Source organism: Delphinus delphis, chromosome 1 (assembly GCF_949987515.2).
Source record: "Delphinus delphis chromosome 1, mDelDel1.2, whole genome shotgun sequence".
Lineage (NCBI taxonomy): Eukaryota > Metazoa > Chordata > Mammalia > Artiodactyla > Delphinidae > Delphinus > Delphinus delphis.
In genome coordinates, this window is record NC_082683.1 from 175,815,155 (window position 1) to 175,836,977 (window position 21,823).

Consider the following 21,823-nt stretch of genomic DNA (forward strand, 5'->3'; position numbering starts at 1 on the left):
TTTATGAAACATGGCCAGCCAGATTTGGCCTTTGTGTTGTGGTGTGCCTACCTCTGGAATAAGGTGGTGTAGGAGTTTACTCCACTCTGAAGAGGCGTGAACATGAAGTCCTTATTCCAGTTACTTCTTCCAATATTGACATATCAGGTTATATGTTTTTTTGGTAGCATTTTATAGCCAGCAAGTGGAATATTAGTATTGGTAAACAAGGGTAGTTCATGTTAAATAGAACCCTGTAAGCAATGCAGTTAACATTGAAAAGAAAATTTGTTGACCAGCTCGTATACTGCATAAGACAATTAAACTTTTGGAGTTTAAATTGTATGAGTACAATACTGTTTATTTAAATTTGTAACAAGCCCTAGATCAGTTGCATATAAACCCTCTGAAAATGGAGGATCATGTATTAGAGGCACACTTAAAATCTGAGAAATGACTGAACTGGCTATATATCAATGACCAGTATAGGAATAACACTTGGGGTCACCAGTAGTGTTAACATTACTAGAAACTTAAGTTTTGTCATTTCACACTTATATAAAAATCAAATAGTTGTACCTTTTGCCTGCTTCATGAACAGCAAAGCATCCACAATTAAGGATCAGAAAGGTAACTTGCAGAGACAGGGTTGGTTGGTAAGTACATACAGTAGAATCACTGACAAAATTTGATGCTAAGATACATAATTTTATTTAAGGATACTCTGAGACATAGACACGATGTTTTTCAGATGATGGTGATAATTAGCTCGTTGTTATTCTGTGCTAGGTGATACTGTATGTACTTTATGTATGTCATTAACTCATGTAATCCTAACCACCACCTCCTGAAGTCTGCAGTACTGTGCATGTCATCTGTGAGCAAACAGGCTCAGAGACAAGTGACTTGCTGAGGTGCACAAAACTGGGATTAGAGCCCAGGCAGTGTGGCTCCTACCTAGTCCACTATCCTGGGTACAAATTTTGTGGCAGTAAAACTGAAATTTTCCCCAACTCTCTTTATGTGTAAGGAAGTTATAACCCACTTTGTACAAAGTGAGTGAATTTAGGACTTCCCTGGTGGCGCAGTGGTTAAGAATCCGCCTGCCAGTGCAGGGGACATGGCTTCAAGACCTGGTCCGGGAAGATCCCACATGCTGCGGAGCAACTAAGCCCGTGCGCCACAACTACTGAGTCTGCGTTCTAGAGCCTGCGACCCACAGCTACTGAAACCCGCGCACCTAGAGCCCATGCTCTGCAACAAGAGAAGCCACCACAATGAGAAGCCCACGCACCCCAACGAAGAGTAGCCCCCACTCGCCGCAACTAGAGAAAGCCCACACAGCAACGAAGACCCAACGCAGCCAAAAATAAATAAATTTTTAAAAAAAGTGAATTTAGAGATACCATTTAGTTGGAAAAACGTGAACTTCATGGTTTAATTATTTGGAAAAAAATTGAACATATCAGAAATGCAAAATTGCTAGGATCTGGTAACTTTAGAAACCAGCAAGAAATAGCATCATAAAATGCTTTCCAGAGCATTTGTAGGGTTAAAATAAATTACATAAATAGCTATTGATATATTACATAAACAGTTTTCAGTTCAGCAGATCTATATTGAGGACCTGCTGGGCACTATGCTAGCAGAGAGAAGCCTTAGGATCTGGTTAAAACCTAGGCTGCAGTTGTCTCTAAAATCAGTCTCCTGAGACTTCTTGGCAGTCCAGTGGTTAGGACTCCCTGCTTTCACTGCTGAGGGCCCATGTTCGATCCCTGGTTGGGGAACTAAGATCCCCACAAGGCGCACGGTGCGGCCAAAAAAAAAAAAATCAGTTTCCGAAGGAACTTGAGTAATACGTGTTACATCATTCTTACAAATGGAAAGAATTTAATGTGCTTGTTAAAATATTAATCTTTGCATTCATCTCAGCAATATGCCTGTTTCGAGTTTTACATGGTTAGAACACAATTGGAGCACATCTCTCTGGACCTCTTGAACGTACTGATGGTTTTTATACAGTTTCATATTTGTTAGCCATAGACGCTGACTCTGGTTCTCAGTTTTCTTGTCTGTTGAATGTGGGCATTGAACTAGATCAGAATTAGTAAGTTTTGTTTTTAAGTAACCGAACACTTTTCAGACTGACTTTTACCTGAGATTCTAATATCTAAATGAGGTAAAAGTCGAGCTACCAAAGTTGAATTCAGATAAGAAGTGGCTCCTGGGCACTTTGTAGGAAGCTCCTGATGTTTTGAGGAACATACTTTGAAAACCATTAAAGTTTCACTTCTGGTGTTTTGTTCTGTGCTGATAGATTCAGGACCTGGGGCAACAGATGAAAAAAATCTAGACCCAAAATGAAATTTTTGACTGTGGCAAAGCCTTCTCATAAAATTTAGTTATAAACTTCCCTGAAGAGAAGGAATTTATTTGTTGTATGTTATCTTTCTGAATAAAAGTAGCTATGATATGTTATGGGAAGAACACTTAATCATAGAAAAAACTTACTAAAGTTTATTTGTAAGCTTTTAGTCAGTTTTAATCTTACATGATCCAACATATATTTATTATTGTTCTCTTTATGTAACTAAAAATATTTTAAAATTGACCAAAGGCCAGTGATGCCTGGGACTTTATAGGTGGGAACTTGGGTAAGGAAAAGTTATGTGCAGTGTTTTTTTTTGTTGTTGTTCTACAAGTTAAATAAAAATTTAAAATATTCACTGAGTGATTATTTTCAGGATGAAGAGTGTGTACGCCTTGATAAAGAGAGATTGGCTGCTCGTTTGGAGGGTCACAAAGAAGGGATTGTACAGACTGAACAGATCAGGTAAGAATTTCTTTAGTAGAAACTGAACAGTCTAGGTATATGTAAGTATACATGGAAAAAAGGGATATTAGTATGCTGTCTACATGTGTTCTTCATTGCCTTCAGTTCAGAAGATGCTTGAGCATGTTTTATGATGGGAGGATTGGAAGCCATTGTGCTACTTATGCTTTTTGGAAGCTTCTTGATTCTGTTACCATATTGATCTTTCCTTTTTAAAAATTATAATCCAAGCCACTCGTTCATCATGAAATCTTTTGTTGGTTTATAGCAGTGATTAATAAACTTTTTATGTAAAGTACCATGTGTTAAATATTTACATTTAACATGATTATTGATATGCTTAATTCTAGTTTTAATTTGCTGTTGTTTTCTGTTTGTCTCTTTGTTTTTTTTCCTTTTTGGGGGACTAAAATTTTGTCCCCCAAAAAGGAAATTCATTTAATTTTGGATTGAATGAATACATGCTGTAATTCCCTTCTGTCTTTTTTGTTGGCTGATTAGTTTATGCTCTTGTCCTGTTTGAGTGGTTGCTAGGGTCACAGTCCACCTTCCGTGCTCCATCACCGTGTGAGTAAGCACGGAGCCTCAGCTAGAAGGCACTCGCAGTTCCCTCCTCTTGGCCTCTGTGATACTGCTGTCATATATTTTACTCATACATGTGTTATAAACACCAATATGCATCATTCTTATTCTTGTTTAAACTATCTTTTAAAGAGATTTAAATAAGAAAAAAATTTCCATGCCTCTTCTTTACTGTTGTAGACCTGTGTACCCATATTTTTTCCTTCTGCCTGAAAGACTTCTCACCCTACCCCCCAAAAGACTTCTTTTAACATTTCTTTTTTGTGCAGGTTTGCTAGTGATTCTTTCAACTTAATTTTTATTTTTGAAAAAGTTTATTTCCCCTATTTTTTTTTTTTAATTTTCACTGGATATGGAATTCCAAGCTACGTCTTTTTAAAGTACTTTACAGATGTTGTACTGCTGCCTTCTTGATTGCATTGTTTCTGATTAGAAATCTGTCATCCTTATTTTTGTTTCTTTAAATGTGCCCTTTTTTCTCTGACTACTTTAAAAATTTTCTGTATTGCAAGTTTTGAGCTATGTAATTATCACATGACTTGGAGGAGTGTTCTTCATCTTTCTTGTGCTTGAGGTCCATTGAGCTTTTTGAGGGGATTTTTGGGTTCATAATTTTCATTGAATTTAGAAAATTTTGGGTATTGCTTCTTAAAAATTTTTTTCTTTTTCCCTCTTTCTGGCCTAATTACTCGTATTCTGCTGGAAGCTGTCCAACAGCTCACTTGGGTTCTTTTCTTTTTTTGGATTCTTTTTTCTGTTCATTTTGGATAATTTCTATAGTTCACTAATGTTTTCTTTTGTAATTATATTCACATTACATTTGTAGTCTCCAACATTGTATTTTTTTTATCTCTACAAGGTGGCTAAATATGCAGTCCATGTCTTTACTTGTTGAGCATATGGAATAGTTGCATTAATTCTTTTAATGTCTTTGTTTGCTAGTCCTACGTCTGTGTCAGTTTATAGTGTTTTTGGTTTAGATTTCTCCTCATTTTGGCTTGTATTTTCCTGTTCCTTTATATGCCTTATAATCTTCGGATACCAGACATTTTGCATTTTATGTTGTTGAGTGCTAGATGTTTTTGTATTCTTCTAAATTTTTTTTAGCTTTGTTTTGGGACACAGTTAAATCACTTAGAAACAGTTTTTTCCTTTTGAGTCTTGACTTTAAGGTTTGTTATTTGAACAATGTTAATTTAGAGTAGTTATTCCCCACCACTGCAAAGTCGAGACCATTCTGAGTACTCTACCTAATGCCCCAGGAATATGAGGTCTTCAGTCTGGCTGGTGGCAACAGGTATTATTATTCATCCTGAGTGAGTGCTGGACACTGTTCCCTCTAATACTCTTGGTGGTTCTGTTCCTAGCTTTAGTTTCCACTTGTTTATGTGCTAATCAGTATTCTGCTGGAATACTCGAGGGGGACCTTCTGTGCAGCTCTCTCTTCTCAGGTACTCTGGCCTATGAGTTTCCATACGCCTTGTTCTTGCGTATGGAAGAATCCCAGGACCATTTTCTCAGATCAGGAAATACAGTTTTGCCTGGGTTCTCCTCCCTCTGCCATGTTGGAAACTTTCAAGGCCATAAACTGCAGCTTTCATAGGACTTAATTATTTAGTTTGCATTTGTCAGAGATCACTGTCTTTCATTGCTTGATATCATGTATTGTGTAAACTATTGTTTCATGTATTTTGACTGGTTGTTTCAAGACAGGAGAGTTAATCCAGTCCCTGTTACTTCATCTTGGCTGGAAGTACAAGTCCAATGATTGTCCAATGCACGTTTGATTATAGTTTAGAAAAGTATTTGAATTTGGCTCAAGGTATGCTGGTATGCTTTAGATTTTAAGGGAAAGTTGTGTATTATTATGTAAAATGAGTCAAATACTAATGCATATTGAGCATATACTTTGAGCAAGTACTTTCATACCTAATGTAAATAAAATACATACTATGTAATACTACCATGTTTAAACCTGCAGGAATTCCTGTCCTTTTCCCACATGTTGTTTAAACGTATTTCAAGATTGTCATCTTGTGATTAGACTAATAATTTTATCAACTGTTGTTAAGGTATCCAAACTCTTTTTCTTGTTTTACATTTTGAAAAATGACACTAAGCTTAAGATTGTGATCTTAATGAAATCTATACTTTCATTGTTGTCTTTTTTGTTTTCTAAATAGTTCTGAAAGCATAGGCTCTGTTTGCTATTTCACATGTTATTTGAAAATAAAGGAAAGAAAAAGAAAATTTCAAAATATGGTTTTATCTTCTAGGCTTTAAAAGGAGTATATGTTTATGTGGCATATAAAAGCCTCTGTCATCTATAAGATTGATATGTTGTACATTGTAGCATATAGATTTGAAACCTTGAAATAAGTTTCGAGGAAAACCTAAACTGTGAATTCTTCACGGAATGAAAAATTTTTACCCCCATTCTAGGGTGGTGCATGCACATGCTCACATATGTGTGTGTGTTTGTATAAGTTGCATGGGTGGGAAGGAGGGTTAGCAAGTAAAAGTCTCATAGAAAAGGGCTTTTTTGGGGGGTGGGGGGAAGTGCAGAGAAAGGTTTATTGCAGGGCCAAGCAAGGAGAACGGGTGGCTTGTGCTCAAAAAACCCAAACAATCTGAAGGGTTTCAGCAAAGTAGTTTTAAAGGCAGGGTGAGGGAGTGATGTCCCAGGGTATGTGATCAGCTTGTGCAAAATTCTCTGATTGGGAGGGCAAAAGGTTAAAAAAAATGTGAAAAATTTTTTGCATTGTTCCTTCTAAGAAATTACTAGTTTGCTTATAGTGCAATATTTCTATAGGGTCTCTTTCTTACATGGTTATAAGTTATCAAATATGTCAGTTTTATATATAAGAAGGAAAGCTTAATTATTGCCACTTATAGTGTTATTACCAGGAACTTAAAAATGTCACAGAATATTTTATGATATGCTCAAGAGATCCTTGCTGTGAATATTAAGAAAGAAATTGCTTTCAGGTCTTTGTCCGAAGCTATGTCGGTGGAAAAAATTGCTGCAATCAAAGCCAAAATTATGGCTAAGAAACGATCTACCATCAAGACTGACTTAGATGATGATATAACTGCCCTAAAACAGAGGAGTTTTGTGGATGCTGAAGTAGACGTGACCCGAGATATTGTCAGCAGAGAAAGGGTGTGGAGGACGCGAACAACTATCTTACAGAGCACAGGAAAGGTAATTGAAATATTTTATTTGTTCGTTAGAGTCAGTGTGTGTGTTTCATCTACAGTTGGTTATAAAACTGGTTAAAGTTTCCCATGAGGAGGAAGTTTCAAGTTCATATCTGACAGATCGGTAATAATGTAGACTTCTAAGGGGCCATATTTACCATTCCATTCTAGCATGTGGTTGGTTGTTGGTCACCAGAGAAGCTGATGAAAAAGTCTGATACAAAGCGTGAGTCCCTTTATTTTCACCTCATTTGTAAATCCAAAGAGATCTACAGTTTTCTTGTTGATGAGATTTTTGCTTAAACCTAATGAACAAGGAATATTGATGGCAAGCTCTCTGATCATTAATGCCGTTATTAATTTTTTTCCTCACAAAGTAGAGAACTTAACGAAAATCAGTCAGCAAACATGTATTGAGTGTGTTTGATACGTTATAGTCTGTTAGGTGAATGTTTATTCCTTATTAATGGAGTTGTTTTGTTTTTTGCTACAGGATTGTGGGTTTTCTTCCTTCCCTTTCCTCCCTCCTCCTCCCCTTCTCCCTGTCTCCTTCCCTTCCTATTCATGATTACAAAAACTGCATTAAAAAACATCCTCGTTCATACACCTTTGTGCATTTATGTCTATATAGCAAAAGGATTAATTCCTAGAAGTGAATTGCTGATTAAAGGAGATATGTACTTTAAATTTTGAAAGATAAGTTGAAAGATACTGGATGTTTAGTATCTTAATACATCTCCAAAAAGGTTGCGTTGATTCTGTTTCACTTACCTCTTTTCACCTGTCTTTTCCTCCCACACATCCGAATTTTCCCTTAAATGTTAATTCTTCACTGATGCCCAGTTCACAGTGGTGATTTGGTGAGAAGGTTTATAGAAGTTATGAGATTACTGATGAAAGTGAACTTTAACATTGGTCCAGGCAGACTGGTTTTCTTTGCAGTTCTTTTTGGATTCTGGCCTTAAGTTTACTGTGCCATTTTAGTAGGAATAAAGCTACTAGAAAAGAATATATGAAGGAAAGAATTCTTTTTCTTTTGTACTTTGACTTGTTTTACAAAGTACTGAGGTCAAGGTTAAGAATCATTCTCCAGAGCTTAGAATTATAGAGAAATTTGAGAACGTGAGTAAACTTTCATTTTTGTATTTAAAATAAAGTGATCTGTTGATACTCATTTTTACTGCCTAGTATGGCTAATAGTTAAATACTGTTACTTATATTGTTCTACCAACGTTCATTGTAATGTTTGAAATGAACAATTTTCTTTGAGCTCTAGGTGGCAGGATTGTACCATCATTTCAAAACTTAGTGTTCTAATATAATTTACTGTTGCTGGCACCAATGTGTAATTTTAAAAATAAGTTAATACTAGAAGAACTGTTTGGTAGCTAGGTTTGTTTCTATGAGTATGAACATTTTTAAAAGTCAAAAGCAACAATTTTAACTGAAACCCCTCTCTGTATACTGTTCTCATCTGCAAAACTCTAAAATAAACCCTCTAAAAAAACCTTTTTAGGTACTTATAGCCCTGAAAGCCCCTGTGATTTTTGACAGATCTTCATTATTACCCGGTATCAGGGCTTTCTTTTTTTCTGAGTTTCCGAAATAAAAGACAGGTTTAAAATTCCATGAAAAATGTAACTACATACTTTTGTAGTTATATTACCACTGCAAACACCCTACAAAAAGGCAACCTGATTTTATAATACTGTTTAAAACATGCTTTTAAACTTACATACACAAGTATATGTTCATCTTTGAAAGATTGATAAAAAGAGATCACTAAAAGGAAGATAATAATCCCCTGTAATTCTACCACACAAAGATAGCTAGTAACATTTTGATTGATTCTTATAGAGTTTGTGTCTCTCATGAAATGCTTTATTATTTTTAAAGTAATGAAATTTGACTTTCATATTTTCAACTATTTTCATAATAGGATTAAGATTTTATTTGCATATGTCACTGTGCTGACCTTCTCACTGCTGGTGCAAAAGCAGTGGTTGGTTAACTGCTGGCATCTTGGCATGAATCAAAGCATTGGCACCAAACTTTGCTAGTAGCCATTTTGTTCTTCACCTACTAATGATGTCCTTGGTGAAATTGGAAAATTTACTAATTTTATTAAATCTTAACCTTTGAGTATATGTCTTTCTAGTATTTTCTGTGATGAAATCAGAGCATACAAAGCACTCCTGCATCCCAAAATCTGATGATTGTCTCCATAAAGAGCACTTGTGCATTTGACATTTTTTCGAAAATGAGGGAAGAAAGCCTGTTCATTCAAGAAATGGAACTGACAGTATTTGTTGCCAGTAATAAAATGTGAACTTTCATGAGAAAATTAGAATTTGAGAGGTTTCTTTTTGCTACTGAGACCTTAACAGTTTCCTAAATTTAACATAGTGCCACTCTTCCTTGTCCTTACTTTTTGTGCATTTTGGAAAATACTTTTTCATAAAAACAAGTTATTTTTATGTGGAATATTTTTTCCCTCATTTTTGTAGGAATTAATATTTTTAAAATATTTTAGTTTAAATTTCTAATGTGATAAATATTGTAACCTATATAATAAAACTCTTTGGGGTGTGCCATAATTCTCGAGAGTGGGAAGGGGTTGTGAGACATTTGTTTGCTGTCCTAAAGAATTATAGGAACTTGTAAGTACTATTAGTGGGGCAATGGTTAAAGTTATGTTTCAGGCTATCTCTCCTTTTGTATACATGTTTATTTGTGTAATATTTATTCAGCATCTACCAGCCAGGCACGTGGTGGGCACTCACTAGAGATGCATTGGTCCTGGCTTTCACAGAGGTTATATTCTTTAATAGGAGAGAGATAATTAAATAAGCAGTAATTGTGACATATGACATTATAGGGATGCTACCCAAGAAGGGCAGCTAACTTGGTCTAGAACCACGACGAGAGAATGATACCTAAATAGTAAAAAGTAATTAGGAGGGACAAGCTGTCCAAGCCAAAGAAACAGTATTCTTAATTGTATAGAGAAGAGAAACCACTTGAGGTTCACGAGGACAGGGACGACGTCTCTCTTAGTTGTCATTGTGTCTGAGTGCCAAGCGAGGTGTTTGGCTTATAGTCATAACATGTTGCTTAAAATGATAAGTGATTGACAGGCAGAATTAGATGAGCCCCAAGGGAACTGAGGGAGAGACTCAGGTAAAAGAAGAATATTTCATGAAAGAAGGAGGAGTCAGATTCGTCAGCTTTGTTCAGTGTTGCTAAGGTTGTTCGTGCAAAAGTTAAGTTAAATTTTTAAATTGCATTCCAACTTAAAAACTTTGAAAAGTGCATGTTGAGTCCTAACAAACAGTATCTTAAAACTTTCAACATCTCATAAAAATTATAGCAGTCTGAAATTAGCACTGGAGTTTATTATACCTAGAAGAGAATATAGTAGTTGATTTCTTTCAGAAGGATTAATTTCTTTTAGAATTAAGAAGCCCCCTTGGCAACAAATCTGCCATATTTTTATTTTTTTAATATTAACTTGTTTCCTGGTTACATATTTGAATAAATGGAGAATATGAATGAATTTATAGCCAGTTATGCACTTTAAGTAAAATGAAAATAAGTGAGTGACACGGGGTTTATAATAATTGATCTTTGGGTGACTTTCCTAGTAGCAGTTGATTCTTACTTGTGTAGTAATCATACCTCATTATGATGTAGTAGGGAAGAATTGATAGGAAGAAAACTGAGTCTGAAATTGTTTATTAAGTAAACTTACTGCTTTTGGATATTTAATTTTAAGCAGACTTAATAATTAAAATCCATTTGTTTCAGAATTTTTCCAAGAATATTTTTGCAATTCTTCAATCAGTAAAAGCCAGAGAAGAAGGGCGTGCACCTGAACAGCGACCGGCCCCAAATGCGGCACCTGTGGTAAGAATGTTTTGCTGCTTATGTAGTAATTTTAATGAAAGCGATTATTCCGTGTTGTAATTTTGAAAACATCTTAGAGTATTTATTTGCTTCTTTATTGTATAGTTGACATACAATGTTATATTAGTTTCAGGTACACAACATAGTGATTCTGCATTTATATATATTACAAATTGATCAGAACCGTAAGTCTAGTAACCGTCTGTTAACCATACACAGTTATGCAGTATTAATGACTGTATTCACTGTGCTGTACATTGCATCCCTGTGACTTAATTTTTTTGTAATTGGAATTTTGTACCTCTTAATCCCTTTTACGTATTTTGCCCCAACTCCCCCCAACCCCTTCGGTGACCATCAGTTTGTTCTCTACATCTGTGAGTCTGTTTCTGTTTTGTTTGGTTTGTTGATTTGTTTTCTTTTTTAGATTCCACATATAAGTGAAATCTATGAAGCCAGTTTCATAAGGTTCAGCAAAGGAAAAATAATATGCAAATAAAATCTTTTTATATAGAATTTTTGAAAGTATGTCAAAATTTGGTAGAGTACTAATGCAGTCTTTGCAAGAACTAGTAGTTTTATTTGTTCATGAAATCCTTGGTGTTTACCCTTTTAGAGGTAGTGAATTTTTGCCGGTATTTAGACGAACACTTGAGGTGACTTTCTGGCAAGTTTTTAAGTGCCTCTTATTTGTCAGGCAGTTTGCTGACAAGGATACAGGAGGGACAAGAACGAAAGCCCCTTTGAGCTTGTAGTCTAACGGGACATACAGATGAGTCAGACAGGTAGTGGGGCAGGTGACGTTATGGTGAAACACAGGGCGCCTATGGTCATGAATTGGTTGACATCTTGAATAGCAGCTGGCATGAAACTTATGTCAAATCTTAAAACAGTTCGGCCATTATCTTCTTGACTGAATATTCTCTGTGTTTCCATAATCATTAAAATACTTGAAAATTTTAATGTTTGGCATTTCACAATAGAAGTGTATACCTAGTGACAGTCTTGAATGAGTATCTTTTATTTGGAATAATAATAGCGGTAGCATCCTGTTGTAACGAAATGAAGCATATTTCAGTATTTATGAATACCATGAATTTCCCAAGCAATTTTGGGAATATTCTTTAAATCTGCTTCTTTAGATTATTACAGACTGAGTTTTATATAAAGTATTTTTGAATTAAATTATACATCATTAGATTAGCAAGTTTTTCTCAGTATTTTTAAAAAACACCTTTGTTAGCTTCAGTTTTACACTGTACATTGATACATGGGTTTATTGTCATTGTTATTTATTTAATATAAGGATTAATAATTGGAATAATTCAGTTAAAAGGCTCCAAAGTGTCAACCCAATAAGCTTTGCATTAAAAATTTTTTTTTGTTAAAGAAAAATAATTCATGACTGGAGACAGTTTATTAATTTGTGAAGAAATTTAAGTAATTAGAATGAAATTACTAAGTACACCGATTTTATTTCTGCAATGTCTAAGAATTTTGCTTTGTGCCTTTGTGCACGTTTACTTGGGGTCCTTTGCCTTGTCCCTGGCAGGGATGGTAATTTTCTAGCAGTAAATAGTATCTTGAAAATCAGCTTCAGATGATTCCCCACTTTTGTCTACTCCTTGTTTTTGTCTTATTGGCTCAAATATTGAGAAGAAAAAGGCTTAGAAAACAATACCCTTATTGTGTTTTTTTATTATGAGTATTAAGTAACAATTTAAACAATATTGACATGTAACTCATAGTTATTATATTTTTCTACAGGATCCCACATTGCGTACCAAGCAGCCTATTCCAGCTGCCTACAACAGGTACGACCAGGAAAGATTCAAAGGAAAAGAAGGCAAGTTACTTAATTTTGGTCTTCCCCTTACCGTGGCCGTGCTGAACTTGAGAGGCACTGTGGCCTGGTGTTCGGAGCAGGGGTTGGCAAACTAACGTCTGCAGGCCAAGTCTGTGCCACCATGTACATGTTTTCGTGAATCAAGTATTGTTGGAACACAGCCACACTCATTCATTTTTGTGTTGCCTGTGGCTCCTTTAGTGCTGTGACAGCAGTTTGAATTGCGACAGAGATCGTGTGGCCTTCAAAGCCTAAAAATACTGTCCAGCATTTTACAGAATAATTTTGATAAGTTACTTTAAGTGCAGTCTCTTTCAGTTTCCTCCTGTGTGTCATTACAATACTAATAGTAGCGTTAGTAGTAGTCCCTATCTTTTAGTGTTATTGTGGGGATTAAACTAGTTAATGAAGTCCCCAGAATAGTAACTGGTATATGTAATAAGCTATCTATAAATATTTACTGCTAGTAGCCTTAATTCTGTTTCTCAGAAGTTTATTTTAGAATGGAAATTCTATATATAAAATCATATTTCCCCATTTATAAAGGTATACATTGAGAACTTGGGAAGCATAGATTTTAGAGTAGGCATGTGAGGACTTGTTTTGTGATAGCTAACACGGCTAATTCAATAGTGAACCATTTCCGCATCAGTAAGATGGCTAGTGAGGGGTGCCTGATGTCAGCGCAACTTCTCTTGGGATCTTCATGTATCTTGACTTCATTCGTGAAAAAATGGGTTAGAGGCAACTAGAAGTTTATCATTTACGATTTTTTTCCTGCATAATCTGAAATCTCCATTTAAGTTTATTAAAGGGTTTGTTGTCTTTATACAGTGAATTTTGTGTGCTGGTTTCATTTGCTGGATAAAGGCATGTACTGAATCCATGGTGTAGAAAGACAGTAATGCGTTCTTTTATCCACTGCAATGTTTTTCTTTTGGGACGAATTATATAAAGTAGGGGTTGACAAATTAGAGCCCACAGACCAAATCTGAACCTCTTTGGGCCAAATCAGGCTGTGCTCATTTGTTTACATATGTTGTTCATCCTGCTTTTGCACCACAACTGCAAAATTCAGGAGTCGTGACAGAGACTATATGGCTTGCAGTGTGTAAAATATTTAATATCTGACCCATCACAGAAAGGTATATTGGGCCTCTGTCCTGGAGTCCCTGTCGCTATTTACAACGTTGCTTTTCTGTGAGTTACATAACATATGCTGATGATTGTAATTTTGGAACACAGCTTTTTATAAGTTAAGGAGGTCTCATGGTGTTAGATGCTTTTAGTGGTGCTGTAGTTGAATATTAGGACTAAATAATTTGGGGGTTATAAAGTATTTTATTCAATCTAATTTTTGATATTTCCAACCAACTATATGACCGTTGAACATGGTTTTAGAGTCCTAACCAGCTTCTGCATTTTGGGCTCATTGGTGTGTATTGAATGTATTTTGGAGACCAGTACTCCTTTTAAAGTTTCTAACTTCACAAGTATATAATTTAACTTTATATCTATAGTAGATTCAAGGCTTTGTCATTCTGTTGAACTGTCAGATATAATGTAGATTATTACTTTAGGTTTGTTCTTTATCATGAAATATGTAAAGTCTAATGGTAACCTCCCTTTCTTTATAGAAACGGAAGGCTTCAAAATTGACACTATGGGCACCTATCATGGTATGACGCTGAAGTCTGTAACGGTAAGTCACTCTGAATGCAGAGGTTCTTTTGTTCCATTCATTTTATGTGAGTAGCAGATGTTGAAGGAAATCTTTGTTCTCCAACATTTTCAATTTCATACATTTATCTTTAATGACCAGTTGTGCTGACAGAGCTGTGGGGTGATTATTTGATTCATGGGTGTCTTTTTTTTTTAAACTGAGTGTAAAGAAAAGCTGCTTTGATTAACTTGCAAGTAGATTGTATGCTACCTGGTTAGAGAATTTAAAGTCAGTGAGGAGTTACGAGATTCAATTTGGGAGAGTTCTTTGCCATAATATCTCATGTTATTAAAATGTAACGCTGGGCTTCCCTGGTGGCACAGTGGTTGAGAGTCCGCCTGACGATGCAGGGGACGCGGGTTCATGCCCCGGTCTGGGAAGATCCCACATGCCGCGGAGCGGCTGGGCCCATGAGCCATGGCCGCTGAGCCTGCGCGTCCGGAGCCTGTGCTCCACAATGGGAGAGGCCACAACAGTGAGAGGCCCGCATACCACAAAAAAAAAAAAAAAAAAGTAACGCTTTACGCTCTAAAAAGACAGATTGCAGTGATTGATGTCATGCTGCAAGTTGCATACTTGACACAGCCAAATACATGACGTCCATGATTATAAGCCTTTGGCTCACTTTTGGCAAACTTTCTTTTTTTTTTTTAATGTCCTAAAGATGGTTATTTCTAGGTGATCTGACCAAGGCCCGTTTTTTTTTAAATAAGTTTCAGTTGTACAACATTGTAGTAACATCTGTGTATGCTACAGAGTGATCACCACCACAAGTCTAGTTACCATACACCATACAGCTGACCCCTTCACCCATTTCACTCACCTCGCAACTACCTATCCCTTTGGTAACCACTAATCTATGCAATAATCTTTGTTATCTGTGAGTCTTTGTTCTTTTTTTAGTTTCTGCACTGATATTTGTCTTTATATGTATTTTGCTAAAACACTTACTTTTAAATTGTCATCAGATTTGTTTTTGTATTATTGAAACTGTACGTGGACGCATTATTCATTCAACAAGTGCTTATGAGTATTTGTGTCAGACCGTGTTCTGGTTGCTAGGGTTGTTGCTGTGAATAAGCCAGATAGGACTCTTTACAGAAAGGAGTGAGAGAGGCCTCTCTGAGGAGGTGACAGTTGAGCCAGAGCCTGGTGACAAGCATTCCATGAAAGACACGCAGGGTCGGGATTGAGGCCCATACAGCAGCATGCAGGCCAGTGTCTCCAGAGTCGAGTGGGTGAGGGGAAGGTGGTAAAATAGGTACACCCATTTTATGAGATCTGCCTAGGTCTTCCTGACTTCAAAAGGTAACTCATAGCTGTAAGATTGAACTTAAATTCTTAAAGATTTATTTATTGACCTTTTCTTGGGGTCAGAACTTGCCTCCTCGCCATTCCCCAAGTGAATTATGGAACTGATGTTGTTAACCTGGTGTAGCCATCAAAATAAGTTTTTTTGTGGTTAACTGTTGCTGCTGTTGGTTTTACTTTTGTCTCATCTAAAATGCCATGAAATTGATTTCATTACTGAGCTTCCGAGCAATTGGTAAAATCAGTGATAGTTTTTAATAGATGCTTTTTACAGAACAGTTTTTCTGAAATCCAAGGACAGCTTCTTAATTAAACAATGTGTGAATGATAAGGCTCTACTTCCTTATCAAAGTCTTTGTTCCTAAATATAAGAGGCGAACAGTTCTATGGTGTGTGATTTTACAGAACTAATCACAAAAAGACACTGTGTAGGAACGCAGCAGAAAGACTAGAAATGGTCAAATTGTTAGTACTTCCAATATTTTAATGCCCAGTTTGCATCTCTGTGCTGCTTGTGGCCTGATTCATTTAGCAGTTGTTATTGAGAACTTTGAACCTGAAAGCTTTGAAATTACTCTGATAATTGTTTCTTTTTAGTTGAATCTCAAACTTATCCTTTCAGTGTAATGTTTTTTCCTCCTCTTTTTTTCTTTTGAAACTGTTACCTGTTTGTGAGCTTGCAAGTTTCACCAACTTTCTACCTCATTCTCCAGTTAAGAAAGTTTCTGTTATGAAATCCACCCAGACATACCAAGCAGTTAAGAGTATGTTAAAGGCTTTGTTGCACAGATGTGACTTCCTTTCTAATTTATGTGCAGCTCTGCTACCATTGTTCTTCAGGGTTTTGATATGCCTGGTTGATGTACAGAGTTACCAAGATTAGTTTCAATCTGCATTAGGATTGATCTGCATGTCTTTTAAGTTCAAGACACCAGAGTTCTCTTAGATGTTAGACTAAATTAATAAGTCACATTATGCAGACTAGAAAATTTTCATACAAATGAGTTTTTTTCTGTATCTGTTACAGAGAAGGAAGGGGTATGTGTTTTGATAATATTTCATAAGAACCATAAGTTATTGAAATCTATAGAAATTAGGGCCCAGGCAGTATATTTTGTAACACTTTGTAAAGATAATAATTTGTTGAAGTTTATTATAGGAACAGAAGCTCAGGTACCTTAAAGTTACAAGTTTGTAAAGTATAGCTTTTGAATTGTGCCAAGAAATACAGAGATACACCACCTCTAAGAGTAGTTAGAGGGCTTTCCTGGGTTGGGACACTTCCCCCAAAATATGTCACTTGGGTTCTATAATGTTTAAGAAATACTGGATTAAGCAGATTTTGTGGTATAGGAATCTCATCGTTTTTAATGTATAAATCTCTCTTTTTTTTTTTTTTTTTTTGCTGTACGCGGGCCTCTCACTGTTGTGGCCTCTCCTGTTGCGGAGCACAGGCTCCGGACGCGCAGGGTCAGCAGCCATGGCTCACGGGCCCAGCCGCTTCGCGGCATGTGGAATCTTCCCAGACCAGGGCACGAACCCGTGTCCCCTGCATCGGCAGGCGGACTCTCAACCACTGCCCCACCAGGGAAGCCCCTATAAATCTCTTAATTGGAACACAGGAGTATGGACTCTTTCCCAAGCTTGTTTAACCCCCAAGTTTGCCCCTCTCCTCCCTTCTGTTGAGAATACTGCAAAGAACCAGAGTTGCATAGAATCAGTTTAATTGAAGCTATCTTAGGAGTCGTGGTTTGGGAGTAGAAACCGTTCAGTATGGGGGCCATCAGAATATATTTTCATGTATTCCTTCAGTGAAAGGGGCCGTTTTAGACTAAGAAAATGCCACTTGGTAATGCTTTTCATTGTATAGTAAATAAGGGAGATGATGAAGACCTTTTTTTGTTAGGTAGTAGCAAGGAACTTATCTGTGGTTCCACCGGAGAGGGAATAAGAAAGATATGATCACAGTTCATTGTTATTATTTATAAAGATTTGGAAATCCTTTATCAAGAACTACTTTATTTTAATCTCCCAATCTAGCTTGTTGATGTTCACGTGGAAAGGCCACGTGCTCTAGCCTCTGTTTATTCTTTCCTCTGTTCTTACTGAATATCATTGACTCTCGATAACCTTGCTGTCTTCATTTTTGAGGAAACCTTTTGCACTCTGAAATCATACAGATCAAAAGCTTCCCTTTAAGGTCGTTATTTGAAGAGACTCCAACAGACATCGTAGTTCTTATGATCTCTTTTGGGAAACCATTTTTTTGATAGTAAGTAAACTTGGGTGGATTTTCAGTATCTGTGTTAGAGGTCTAATATTATCACTGTCAACTTTCACTTTTGAGAAGGATCCAGAATCTCAGTCTCCTCCAAGTTACATTCTTAAGCAGGAATACATACATCAGTAACCGCCCCATTCCCTGTTCTATAAAGCTTGCTTCGTTCTCATTTGGTGGTCAGTTAACGTGTTCATCCCTGCTTGAAATGTTACGGGAGTGTGCTAGTACCAGTGCTCTCTGGAGGTGGGCCTAGAGCCGGGGCCAGGAGGAGATGGAGGTAGCTGATTAAGACGTTGTTACTCAAGACTCTCCTTCCCTTCCCTCCCTCTACTCTTCCTTCAGCAGATATTTCTTGAGTGCTTTTGTATGCCATGTACTATGCTAGGTGCAGGGACATCGAAGATGAAGAAAACCAGACATATGCGTATGGGCTTTTTTAATGGTCTGTTGGAGGAGAGACACATCAGTCAGTCACTCAGATGTGAAATTATGACTGTGCCACGTGTGTGCAGATGCATTGTGCCGTGAGAACCTAAAGTTGGAGGATTTTCTGTGGGAGTTGGAACACTTCATTTGAGGAGGTAGTACTTGAAGTGAGATCCAGAGTTTGAGTAGAGGCTGACTTGAAGATTGCAGGAAAGTGCATTTTAGGGAGAGTGAACAGAAGGCAGGAGTAGATGCCCTGGTGGGAAGAGCATGGCACTTAGAAAGATTTGGAAGGAGACTGGTGATTGTGTGGACTCGAAGGATGCCTCTGGGAAAGTTTCTTTCCAGAGGTAGGTACAGCCTGCCTGTCTGTGCGTGCCAGGGCCTCTCTGCACGCTTCTGGGGCCATTCGTTGTGCCAGTCTAAATGTGGCCCCACGCTTACTGCAGTAGTAATTCCAGGGTTTATTTTACTCACTAACACTTAAAGAATCAGAGTATGTCACGTAAGCAGGCTGGATTTCCAGCTTCTTTTGAGAGGCCTCTGGCATGACTGGGCGCTGGGCCCACAGTCCAGCGTGGCAGACCCACGTCCCCTGAGCAGGACACCTTCCACACCTGGGACGTGTTCCCCCGGTAGCCTCAGGCCTCACCACTCTGGTCTTTTCTGTCGCCTTCTTCACTTATTTACACCACCTTCTTAGGCCCTATTGGCCTTTCAGTATGAAATCCCTGCTCTAAATAGAGGCAGTGCTAGCTTGTTAAAGAGAAGTCAGTCACTTGGAAACACAGATTTAAGGCTTTGAAGTCAGTCCTGGCTTTGAATCTCAGCTCTTCCACTCATTCCACCACTAATGAAGTTGAGAAGGTTATGTAACCTTTCTATCAGTGGTCTTGTTTTTATTTTATAATAAAGATATTAGAATTTATATTACAGTATTATTGATGAGTGAAACAGGCACTGTGTAAAGTGCTCAACACAAAAAGGACTCAACAGATAAATAATGGCTACTTTTATTATGAATTTATAATTTTATGTATAATCTCAGCTTGTCATATGTGTAAATGTAGGCAACTGTAGCTTCAGTGATGAACTTGATATTACATGTTTAATGATACAATTTTCATTCAAAGCTATGAAGACTAGTTTACTTAAACATTATGAGAACCCTTTTCTTCTCCAGTAACTGGGATATTTTTACTCTAGCTGTGTGTGTTTATCTTAAGGTAAAGTTCTTTATCCTTGGAGAGAAAATTGCTACAAAGACATTATCGTTTTAAGTGTGTGACAGCTTAGCTAGTTAGGCTTTTCCATTTACTTGTTAGGGCTCATATATAGGAAGAAATGTCATTTACTTAGATTTAAATTATTTGATCCAAAAAGTATGTAACTGTTGAGATTTTAATATATGGTCACAGAATTATAAGTAGGAATATTACTTCTACAATTTATAATTTGTTGCATTCTACATTTAGATTGGCATATTATTTTGCTCGAGAATATTATATTACACTTGAAATAATTTTCAGAACTTGTTGCCTCTCTTGCTGTTTCAGGGAACTGGGGTGGTTCTGTCCTATGTCAGCCTGACCAACATAAAGGTGTACCCTCTAAACAAACCAAACATTGTGTGTTTTCTGTCAGTAACTCGTTATATGTCTTAAGCTTTTGAAAGTCAACTTTATACTTTTACTGTCTGTTACATGAAGTAATACTTAACTGTTAACATATTAGTATTTTGTGCATAGTTTATTTTTTATTATATCTGCATTTTCATAGACTTTTCTAAGATTTCATCACTAAACTGGACAATGTTGTTTCTCTGTACTCAAAACTTCCCTTCTATCCCTTTTATAGTAGTTTTCCCCAAGTGATTTTTCCAGATTTTTGGGTTAAAAAAATTTTTTTTATAATGTTGTGCTCGTTGTAGATTTGGCGCATACCTCCATATAACGGAGACAGAAGAAGAGAGAAGAATATTGTAATCATACAATATTATGATTTCTTTGCCTGTTTGTTGCAGCAAATTAGGCATCGGTTTTCTCATCTGAAAAGTGGTATTATAATAACCTCCTCTGAGGTCTTCAGGGTTTCAAATGTGCACAGGTGTACCTAGTTCAGCATTGTTCTTTCAGTGCTGTTTGTAGCACTGAATTAATTGTAGTTATGAACTTTTTACACTGAATAATACAGAGCCTCTGTTCATCCACACTTTTTAAAATTAGTTGGGTGGATAAGTGGGGGGAGGGATAAATTGGGAGATTGGAATTGACGTGTACACACTACTATATATAAAATAGATAACTAATAAGAACCTGCTGTATAGCACAGGGAACTGTACTCAATACTCTGTAATGGGCTTTATGGGAAAAGAATCTTTAAAAAAAAAAAGAAAAGAGTGGATATATGTATAGGTATAACTGATTCACTTTGCTGTACACCTGAAACTAACACAACATGGTAAATCAATTAGACTCCAATAAAAATTTTAAAAAATTAATTAGAAAATAAAAAACAATTGGGTGGTATGTAGAGTGAACACTTATTTGGGTGGGTATTAATCTCCTTACATTGATACCTTCTTAAAGGTATTAAAATCTCAGTTTACATTAATATTTTGTCAGCATATGATCAGCATTTTGATGCTGATATACTTAGAAAAAATGAATAATAGCACAGATCATATTAATAATTGTCAGAGAATTTTAATGCCTATAAAGTAAAAGTTATTTTTATAATACTGCTTTTTTATACTGTTGCTTTCAGTTTATGTATCTTGTTGAGATTTATTGACAATCCATTGCACAATGGATGGTGCTTTTGGAGTAAGCATATACAGTTAAACTCCATTAATTTAGCTTTGCATTTCATTAAAGAATAATTATCGGTTTATCCAAAATGCCTTAAAATTTTAATAATGCCTGTAACATACCTTTTAAAATTATTCTACCAGTGACCATATATTTAATGCCATGATCACACAATTTCTGAGACTTATTTTGAAAGAAGCATAGACAAGGTTATTCTTAACACGTATGTTAGAAGTAATTTAGAAAACCATTGTATAATTTTTAATAATAATGTTAACGTCACTTTGTTTCAAAGTGTTTTATTATTGGTTATTGTGAGAACAGGAGAAAACAGAAGCCAGTTTGGAAATATAATGGTATTTTGTTAATACGATAAAAATTTATACTATGAAATTTCAGCTTGATTATATAAATTCTTTTCACTGTAGTTCCATATGAAATGCTGCAGTTATATACATGACTCAGATGTGCACAAAACCAAACTTTAATTTTCATTCAATTTAATATTCTCTCTTGGACATACTACAATATAGTCTTTTATTCTAATTTCTATTTACCTTCATCACTACAGCTTTATTCAGTTTTAACAAAATTAATATCATTATTGAACATATTTCATCACTTTTAAATTCTAACTTCTCAGTGTATTTTTAGACTAACCACTGCTGTTCTTTAACTTAGACATGATTTTATTTTATATATTTTTCTTCATTAATTTGAGGAAAAAAGATTAATATTTAATATCATGACATGATTTGAATCCGTTTGTTCATAATTAAAAAACAGTATATTAATTACATACTGTAATTGGGTATTTAGATATTTTCTTGTTGGGTACTTTTCTGTTGGCTGTTGTTGGCTGAGTTTTAGTTTGCTCTTTCAATTTCTAGGTCTTCATAAATTGATTTAAATCTTCAATGAATTT

The 21,823-nt window shown here is 36.0% G+C and overlaps 1 protein-coding gene across 1 annotated transcript in view; it reads left to right on the top strand.

Annotated features, from left to right (window-relative positions):
- The window catches only part of CDC73 (cell division cycle 73), a 92,122-nt gene that overhangs the window by 8,262 nt on the left and 62,037 nt on the right, over nucleotides 1–21,823 (top strand). The window contains exons 6-10 of the mRNA XM_059998512.1: nucleotides 2,724–2,812; nucleotides 6,383–6,599; nucleotides 10,403–10,501; nucleotides 12,269–12,347; nucleotides 13,985–14,049. Coding sequence (XP_059854495.1) covers nucleotides 2,724–2,812; nucleotides 6,383–6,599; nucleotides 10,403–10,501; nucleotides 12,269–12,347; nucleotides 13,985–14,049 — 549 coding nt within the window. The remainder of the gene's footprint in view (nucleotides 1–2,723; nucleotides 2,813–6,382; nucleotides 6,600–10,402; nucleotides 10,502–12,268; nucleotides 12,348–13,984; nucleotides 14,050–21,823) is intronic.